Genomic DNA, 10,567 nt, shown 5'->3' with positions numbered 1-10,567 from the left:
TCTCTGTTCTATGACCTCTCCTGCAATGAGTGTGTGGCTAGGGTTACTTAACTATGCATTAATTCCATCCCATTGAGTAGGCCCTAAGACCAATTAGACAGCAGTTGACTACCCTGAAGATAAAACTGCCACTATTGCACCACTGGGCCATTCACATTCGCTAAAAAACACTAGTTAAAATCACATTAAGATTCCATCTTACCCCAGTCAGGACATACAAAGAACTCACAAAAAAAGGTGTCAAGAGAGCTTAAGACACAATTAAAACACGTGCTATGGATCTGAACAGAGAATTCTCATAGAACTATAAATGAACATTTGAAAAAATGTTCAACATCCTTAGCCATCAGGGAAATGCAAATTAAAATGATTTTGAGAGTCCATTCACCTCAGCCAGAATGGCCGTCATCAAGAAATTAAATGATAACAAATGCTGAAAATGTGGGGGAAAGAGAACCCTTATTCACTGTTGGGGGGAATGCCAATGGGTACAGCCACTATGGAAATCCATGTGAAGGTTTCTCAAAAAGCTAAACGTAGGACTAACATGTGACCCATCCATACCACCCCTCAGTGCATGTCCAAAGGATTCTATACCCTAAGACAGACACCTGCACATCCAAGTTCATTGCAGACCTATCCACAATAGCTAGAAAGTGAAGACAGCCTAGATGTTCGTCAACTGATGAATGAATGATGAAAATCTGGGACATTTAACCAATGGGATTCTACTCAACACTAAAATGAAATTAAGAAATTTCTGTGAGAATGGGTAGAACTGGAAAATCTTCCATTGAGTGAGTTAAGGCAGTTACAGAAGGACAAATGCCTCCTGCTCTCTCCCTCATATGTGGACCCCAGCTTTAAGTTCTTAGATTTCCTTGTTTAAGTTGGAGTGCATGCTTATAGAGGCCAGAAATTAGGAAGGGAGCCATGAGAGGTGATGGCGAGAAAGGATGTGGAGAGAAGAGTAGAGTACATATGAAATTTGAGGGAGGCAGTAAGGATGGAAAGGGTTAAATGGGTACAGGGTGAAGGATATGGGGAAAAGGGTTGGGTCATCCAAAAACAAGGATTTAGTTTTAAAATATAGAAATTTACTATCTTATAAACTAACTAAAAGTATGATGATGATGATGATGATGGTGATGATGATGATAGTAACATAATAAAGAGTTTGAATTGAGGTGCCCTTTGTGGATGGACAATGCTGCTTCCAGAAGCTATAGGTTTATAAAGGAAAATCCCAGTTTCAGGAATAGGGTAGTTCCCCATGAGTTGCTGGCCAGGGAGCCTGCAAGGTCCCTAAAGCAATATGGACTATTACCATTGTTCTTCGTTGCCCAAACTAGACGGTAAGACCCTATTGCTGAGGATATCATTTTGGATACAAGACACAGAAAAATAGCCAGAACTGAGCTGGAAGCTTCCTCCCTGCCGACTAACATTCACAGTTCTAGAAGATGTGAATTCAAACTGTAGTAGGGGGAGGGGAGAGAAAAGTCATAAGTGATCTTATTTGGCTGTAGACCCTGTGTGCTATACTACTGAGTTGGTAGGCAAGACATACCCATTGGTGCCATAGTGGCAAGACTAATTTTGGGGTAACCAACTGTTTTCTGATTGGTTTTGAGGCCCCCTCAACTGGAGGGAATACATGCCTGATACAGTAAACCTGGTCAAAAGTCTATGGCTGGGGAGGTCACAGGCCCAAGGGGGAAATGTACTGCTGGTGTGTTGGAAACCATTGCCCTGTTTGAACTCTGCAGAAAGCATGTTTGGCTACATGTGCAAAGTCACCAGCAGCCAAGAATGTCTATGATGGCAGAGCCAGATAGAAGATGTACAGATACAAGTTCTGAAGTGCAGTGTCCCTTATGTTTAGCTCAGATAAAAAAAACTACCTTTTTTATACTGCTGTGTGAACATTTGCTCTATACCTTGAAAACAGCCCACATTTTCTCCTGCAGAGAAATGTCCTTTGATCTGCCTATACTTTGTTACTGAAAACCTGGTTAGAGCACCCATCCCTACAAATAAAAGCTTGGAAGTTAGAAGACTCAGTGTTCTTTGTTCTATGGAGCGGGAAGGTTCCTGATCCCCAGCTGTTTTTAAATATTAAATTGTCTTGTGTGTAATATTTGATTATTAGACACCATGGCATCCCTCTTCTGTGTCCACCTCTACCCAGCCATGCAGCACTGATGTTTTTTCTAAGTGGCCATATTGTCAAATTGCCTTCTAAATATTTATGTTTATGCCCATAGACTAGTGCTGCTCTCAACCTTGGTCAAAGACACTTCTTTTGTATTGGGCCAACAGTTAATGCAGACTCATAACCAGTCAAAATATTGAGAATGGATGATGTGAGTGCTTATCACCAAATGGGACATCTGTATTACTCCTCCTCAGTGCTCAGGGGATATTGTAGAAGAGGAAGCAAAAAGAATGCAGGAGCCAGAGGAAGGGCAGGAGTGCTATGAAACACTGTCTTCTGCACATGACATGACCACTGCAATTGTTCTAGTCTGCCTCTCTACTGCTGTGATAAAACTCCCTGACCAAAAACAACTTGGGGAAGAAAGGGTTTGTTTCAGCTTACAACTCCCAGGTCAGAATCTCTCACTGAGGGAAGTCAGGGCAGGAATCTGGCAGCAGGTGCTGAAGCATGGACCATGGAGGAATGCTGCTTACTGGCTTGCTCCCCCACAGGCTGTGCTCAGCCTGCTTTCTTACACAACCTAGGATCACTTGCCCAGGAGTGGCACCATCCACAATGGACTGGACCTTTCCACATCAACCACCAATTTAAAAAAATGCCTCACAGACATATGGCCACGGGTCAGTTCGATGGAGGCCATGCCTTAACTGAAGCTCCTCCTCCCAGCTGTGTCAAGTTGAAACCTGAAGTCAACCGTGAAAGCAATCAGGCAGACACAGCAACTGTGAAGACTGCACAAACAAAAAGAATAAAAGTAGGACAGGGAACTAGTTGATAAAAACGGGGTTGTCAGGAATGGCGGGGGGAGATGGGTAGTCATCAGGAGTGGGGGGAGAAGATAATGAGAGATTAATACAATTGTAATACATTATATACATGTAGAAAACTGTCAAAAGTTAAAAAAAAGGTGTAAAACAGGGAAAGCAACAAACGGCTGTAAATGTCACTGAGATGGAAAAAGCTGACCATATTTGACGCCTGACAGGCAACCACAATCTACAACTCCTCGTGGATAACTTGCTCTCAAGAAGGAAAAGACTTTTTTTATTTGATGAGCTATTGAATTTCTGCCCCAGTGAAAAGGTAAGGACAACAAAAATGAATGGACTAACGCTCTCATAGAATTGTTCATTTTCTAGTGAGATGGTAAATAATGCTCAATTAGAAGTATTAGCCAGATAGCAAGAAATTTCCAAGAAGGCTGCTCATGTCCATGCAGAATTTTCTTATCAAGTGAAGTCAACATTCAAGCCAGACCCTGAGGTGCAGAGTTCCTCTGCAAAGATGTAGGATGACAGCAGCAGAGGGCTGACCTGCCTGACTACAATCCCTCACCCAGAGGATGTCAGCATGTCCAGTGTAAAACATCCAGTGGGCTCATGTGAACTTGCCTGCTGGCTCATTTCTCTGTGGGCACTCACTAAACACCTACAACATACAAGTCATCACAGAAGGGATGGGCAGGAGACCCATGTAGGCACTAGCCGCTTCCCCTCGGGGCCCACAGGCTGCATGCAGTCAGGTGTAGCAGGCACTCACTATGAAGATGGTACCAACCAGGATTGCTGTAGCGCTCATGGGAGGACATGAGTCAGGGAAGGCCCCAGGGGTGGGACCAAGTGCAGAAGAAAATGCAGTAAGTTGCTAAAATGCTCAGACTTTCCTCCAGCAGTGTGCTTGTTACCTGCAGTTGATTTTTCCAGAAGTTCCTGGCTGAGGGGAGAAACCTTCGGATCTCCATTCAGTCTTGTCCCAAAATACACATTGGATCCACTGGAAATGTACTGTATAGTTCACTGTCCTAGCAAAATATTTGTTTGGAGGCCTCCTGTCATAATCAGCATCTAACAGGGATAAATATCCCACATTAGATCCTAAAAAAGAGAGAAAAATATAATAAATAAAACATACCATGTGAAGTTTGCAGGAGGCACAGTCCATCCCAAATGCCAACAGAAGAGCAGTCAGGGACAGAGAGACAGACAGGTAGGACTGAAAGGGCACATCAAATTCTGGACATTTCCTGCCCTTGGGCATCAGCAGTCAATCAAACACACCCAGACTGTCATTTGGGAGTGACAGAGTGCTGGGAAGGAAAACAGTTCTTAATGCTGCCAAGCTCCAAGTCCTCCTTGACAGGTCCCCCAACCCTGGCCAGGATGGAGAGTTCGGTTCCTCCTGAGCCACTCCTCAAGCCACTCTGCTTCTTCTAGTCCACAACCAGCATGTCAAACGCTATACCTCCAAGTCAGTACAGATGCAGGTCAAACACTACGCCTCCAAGTCTGGACAGACAGCAGGTCAAACACTACGCCTCCAAGTCTGGACAGACAGCAGGTCAAACACGACGCCTCCAAGTCTGGACAGACAGCAGGTCAAACACTACGCCTCCAAGTCTGGAGAGACAGCAGGTCAAACACTATGCCTCCAAGTCTGGAGAGACAGCAGGTCAAACACTACGCCTCCAAGTCTGAACAGACAGCAGGTCAAACACTACGCCTCCAATTCTGGACAGACAGCAGGTCAAACACTATACCTCCAAGTCTGGACACTCACGTAGGTTTAGCAGAGCATCTCCAGAGAACTTTTATGTTTAAACATAAAAGCATTTAACTTTCTGACAACACAGTGGACAGTGACAGGGATGGCAGAGTATGGAGCTCTGGTGAGAGAGGAAGGCTGTCTATCTGACGAGTTTGTATTCATGCTCAGATGCCGAGGAGCTCAGAAGGTGGGTGACTGTGACCAGTGATAGTCATGTATATAGAGATTAGAAATGCATGTGAAAATGTCTCAATGTCAATTGCTTTGGAATGAATTCTTCTGTATGAAAAAAAAATTAAAAAAATAATGATTAAAAAATAATAATTAGTAGATGTGAAAAACATTACCATTGAAATCTACCTGATGACTTTATATCCATGCTCAGATGCCTAGAAGCTCAGAAAGTAACCAACTGTGACTAGTAATAATCAGATATTTAGAGATTAGAAATGCATGTGCAAACATCCAATGTCAATTGCATTGAAAAAGAATTTTTCTGTATGAAACTGTGTATTTTAATAATGAAATGGAGATCTTTTTAAAGGTTAAAACGTCATTTAATTTATGTCTTATAGGGTTTATACTGAGTACAATATTGTATAACTGTAATAATTCAACTGTAAACCTAAAAATTTACAGCCAATTTTGAAAGAGATGCATCCTACCTCAGGAAACCGTTATTGAATATGTCAATTGTGTTGTAATGATATGCTTCTTCTAAGTATGTTGTTATTAAATAAATCATTTTTAAAAATTAAAAAAAAAGGATTTAACTTTCCTCTTATTTAAAATGTTCTCCTAAGACTTTTTACTGAATTGTATTAGGACAATTAGATACTAGTTGTTTGTAAAAATATGAACTTGCTGGGAAGATAGCTCAGTGGGTAAGAGCACTTGCTGTGCAAGCATAGGGACCTGACTTCAAATCCACAAAAGCTGCATAAAAAGGTTGACGTGCTCACACACTTGCTCGAAACTCCGGTGCTATGGAAGAGTGGAGACAAGATCATCACTGGGCTTGCTGGCCACAAGTTTAGTTCCAGATTCATTGAGAGAGCCTGCTCAATGGAAGGAGGTGGAAAGTGACAGAGCAGGACACCTGGCACCTTCCTCCTGCCTTTGCTCATGTATGGGCATGTGCATCTGCCCACTCATCATATATATACATCACACATACCACACACCTACACTGTACATACTCTCACACACAGTGAATAAATATAAATATAAATACATTAAATGAGATTGGATCATTCCTCATACCATATGCAATAATAAATACCAATTGATCAGAGCTCTAAATGCTAAAACTGTACCATTGCCAAGAAACACATAAATGACTTCTCTTAGAACTTAGAGATAAGGAATTAATTTCTAACATGGCCTCAAATCTAAGAGTCATATAAAAAAGTTGATAAATTTTGCTATTAACATATTTTAAGCCAGGGAGCTGGAGAGATGGCTCAGCAGTTAAGAGTACTGGTTGCTCTTGCAGAAGAGCCAGGTTCAAGTCCATGAACCCACAAGGTGGCTAACAACTGTCTGTAATTCCAGTTCCAGGGGATCCAATGCCCTCTTCTGTCCTACTTGGGCATTGCATGACACAAGTGTAGTTACATATATGGAGGCATAACATTCATACACATTAAATAAATAAATAAATAAATAAACTTTTTTAAATGTTTTAAAATTTTTTTAATGTTTTAAGTTAGTAGTGGTGGTGTGCACCCTTAATCCCAACAGTTGAGAGGTGGAGGCAGGTGGATCTCTGTGAGTTCAGGCCAAAATACAGATTGATAAAGCAAGTTCCAGGTCAGCCAGGGCTGCATAGTGAAACCTTGTCTCAAAAAAAATAAACAACCGAAACAAAAAACACAACAACAACAACAACAACAAAACACTGAACCAACCAAGCAGCTAAGGAACAACAAATAAAATATTTTACAAGACAAAAAAAATCAGTAAAAAATAAAATATAGCTTACTTGTAACTATAAGAAAGTATGTTCAAGCCGAGCATGGTGGTATACACCTGTAATTGTAGTACCCAGAAGGCAGAAGAAGAAGGCTCTCTGAGAGTCTGAGACCAGGTTAGTCTATATAGCAAGTTCTAGGCTAGCCATGGCTACATAATGAGACCCTGTCTCAAAAATAACTACTAAAATGACAAAATGTTCAACTTTTATATAGAAATGTAACAAGCCATCTAACATACATAGAGCTCTTAAAAATCAAGAAAAAAACCAAACTCTGGAAAAGTAGGTTTATAGTATATATGGGCACTTTATAGAAAAAAATGAATACCTATAAGACATGAAAATGCAATTCATATGAAATACATATTAAAACTGCTGTTCTTCAATAACTCAGTGGCAAAATTCATTAAGTTGAAAATAGTTTGTGGCAAAGCTGTGAGAAAAAGGCAAGAGAGGAATTCAGAAGACTTACCAGGCCATGAGGAATTTATCTTGACAATGAACTTTTCTCCCCAAATATAACAGTGTGTATGCACACCTCCTATGCACATTCCCAGAAGACTGGTGAGGGAACCATGATTTATGCAGTAGGAAAAGATGGTACAGATATTGATGTATGGATACGTGTGGAATGAATGAAAACAGTGCAAAAGAGTGCAAGGAACAGAGGGAAACAGTATTTATGCATATGTATGTGAATATGTGGGGTCGCTCCCTCTCCTCGTGGGTCGTTGGCCACCACTCCACGAGATCAAAGGGAGCAGAAGCAATGAGCGGGGTCAGGATGGCCAGTGAGCACTGACGGAAGAAAGCCCTTCAGGGGAGGCAGGTTCAGCGATGCAAACAGCTCCAGACTCAGTGAAACAGCTCCAGATTCAGTGAAACAGCTCTGTTTATTTAGTGGGGATTAGGGAAAATATAGTGTGGAGGCAGTAGCCAATGCTTCAGCTGATAGGTGCTCATAATATGCTTTATTTACATGTGACAGTAGGCTCCTAGCATCCAACTACCGGGCAATGCCTTATTATCATATAGAAAAAATCTGGAGGTAGTTTTTTTACTCCAGGTAACTATGCCAAAGGTCATGTTCCAAATAAGGTCAGGCATCCTTGCTTGGTGTCACTTTCCAGGTAAGTCAGGCAGAGAGTAGGAGGCCCCCTGCTGAGAAGGGGAGTCCTTCCATATAGCACCAAGCCCCTTAGAGCTATCTGGACATGAAGGACTACAACCCTAGCAGCAGGGTTCCCCAACATGTATGTACTTATTTCCCCCAAAAGAAACACTGGAAAATAAACAAGGAGTTAATGAAAATAATTGTCAACAAGAGATAGTTTGAAAAAGTGGCATGGTAAGAGTGCTGAAGGCAGGACTTAGACCTGAATAGTCACATCTTTTAAAAAATATTTTATTATTATTATTTTATGTGTATGAGTGTATTGCCTGCATGTATGTGAGTGCACATGTGTAGTGGAATGTCACAGAGGTCACAAGACGGCATTGGAATCCCCTAGAACTGGAGTTAAGGACGGTTGGTAGCCATCATGTGGGTGCTAGGAATTGAACCCGGGTCCTCTGCAAGAGCAGTCAGTGCTCTTAACTGCTGAGGTATCTTTCCAGCCCCTGAATGGATACACCTTTAAATATGACTTAGACATTTCATATATAAGAATATCTCACATATTCAAAACCAAAAGTAAATAAAAATAAATGGACAAAGACCTCAAATTAAATACATGAAGAAAAAATTAGTGAACCACACTACATAAACCTGATGAAAAAAACAACACAGAGAAAAGAATTAATTCAAATACTGTTTGTGTGTGCGCTCTATGCAATAGTTGAAAAGAAAGGCAAAGGCCGGGCATGGTGGCGCACGTCTTTAATCCCAGCACTTGGGAGGCAGAGATAGGCAGATCTCTGGGAGTTCAAGGCCAGTCTGGTCTACATAGTGAGTTCCAGGACAGCTGGGGCTACAGGGAGACCCCAAAAAAAAAAAAAAAAAAAAAAAAAAAAAAAAAAAAAAAAAAACACAGTAGAAAGAAGGACTGAACTCTATCTGGTGGGTTTCCTGTTGGTAGGGTACAGGTGCTTTGTACACCTGGTAGGATAGAACAAAATGTGTCCTCAGTGATGCTACTGGGCTCTAGAGTTCTCAGTGAAAATGGGGCTCCCAGTGTGCAATGGGAGAAAGTGAGAAGGATTCCCAAGGCTGGTTTTGAAATCTTTAAACCTCTTTGCATTTTGAAGTTCATTTTCCACACATGTGCACACAGAATTATCTCAGTGATGCTCTTATAGCAACAAGCACATCTGGTGGCCAAGTTCTGTATTTTAAACGTTGTTTCTTATGAAGGAACTGCTGGTTTCAAGGAAGGCCAGGCCAAGTACAAGCCAAGGTGAGGTGCCCTGTGTCTAGGGAAGCAAGGCATGCTCTCCTGCCAAAAAAGCCAGGACCTATCCCAAAGGAGCTCGACTGAAACAGTGATGGAAATGGGCAGAACACGCCGACCTTTTGAAAACTGTGCACAGAGCAGTGAGGGTGAAGGAGAGAGACAGAAGCCCTTCCTTACTAAAGAATGCCACCTAACTCGTGGAATTGGAAAATCACCATTTTGCAGACTGCGTGGTTTAAAGCCATGAGGTTATGTGGAGGATATTCATATGGCTCATAAACATCACCTCACATATGACCTAATAACCACAGGATAGAAAATCCTTTGAAATGAAGAAATCAGGGCTAAGTGTGGTAGTATACACCTGTCTGCAATTCTAATGCTGGGGAGGCTGAGCCAGGGAGATGGCGGAGACAAGGCCAGCCTGAGTTATACAAGGAGAACCTGTTTAAAAAAACAAAAACCAAAATACAAATAGCATGCTGAGTACAGTGGTGCACACCTATTCCAGCACTTGGGAGACAGACACAGAAGGATCTCTGTAAGATCGAGGTCAGTCTGGTCTACATAGCAAGTTTCAGGCCAGCTGGAGCTATAGGAAGACTGTCTCATAAAAATGAAAACAAAACACAAATGAAGAAATCTCATCTCTCCCACAACAAATTACTAAAGGATCACTTGTTGAGTATGCTGCAAAATCCTGTAAACTCAATTTAATTACAAAGAGTAGACAACCCAACAACCTACTGACAAACTATACTTAGCAGATCAAGAAATATGTCTAGGTAAGGTTTATCTGAGAACAATTGGTCTTTGCCCAAGATTTATCTACATGGCACACAGTAATTATAAATACCAGACTGGTGAAACTAACCTTCTTGGATGTTTAACAGACATACTTTGAGGCCTATAATCATTTGGACAGAGGGACATAAAGGACACTCTTTGCTCCTTGCCCTCCAAGGTCAACTAGTTCCAGGGGACTATGAGCATCTCTCAAAATGTCCTATAATTGTGGTGGGTAACCTGTCCTCCTGATCAAGGAATCTGAGGACACCCCACAAGATGGACTTGAACCAGTGTCCAGTCTACAAAGAGGAGGGTCAACACAGAGGAATCATTTCCTCCATGCTTCCAAGCGAAGCCAACAATGGTCGAGCAGGACCTTTGACTTATCTTCACCTACATGGAACTGGTAAAAGAAAGGAGCCAGGGGCTCATGTGACCCCTAAGGAACAGATCCTCAAATGACCTTAAGAGTAAAAATAAAATGGTTTATCTGGGCCAAATGTATGGCCTTAAACACCCAAAAGGAAAGTATAACCAAAGATTAAAGGGGCCAATATAATTTCTTAAGGGCCCATATGCATAGCTAAAGGATACATAACAAGCAACAATGCCAGATAGGAGATACCTTATTTTGAGTTGGTGGCC

General features: G+C 41.6%; 1 protein-coding gene across 1 annotated transcript in view; it reads right to left on the bottom strand.

Moving 5' to 3' along the window:
• Positions 1 to 10,567, bottom strand: part of Pkd1l1 (polycystin 1 like 1, transient receptor potential channel interacting) — a 151,820-nt gene that overhangs the window by 55,045 nt on the left and 86,208 nt on the right. Inside the window, exon 27 of the mRNA XM_029567884.1 lies at positions 3,906 to 4,095. Within this exon, the coding sequence (XP_029423744.1) occupies positions 3,906 to 4,095 (190 nt within the window). The remainder of the gene's footprint in view (positions 1 to 3,905; positions 4,096 to 10,567) is intronic.

Source organism: Nannospalax galili, unplaced genomic scaffold, assembly GCF_000622305.1.
Source record: "Nannospalax galili isolate Female #2095 unplaced genomic scaffold, S.galili_v1.0 scaffold321, whole genome shotgun sequence".
Taxonomy (NCBI): domain Eukaryota; kingdom Metazoa; phylum Chordata; class Mammalia; order Rodentia; family Spalacidae; genus Nannospalax; species Nannospalax galili.
Note: the sequence above shows the minus strand (reverse complement) of the source record. Positions and strands in the feature narration are given on the sequence as shown.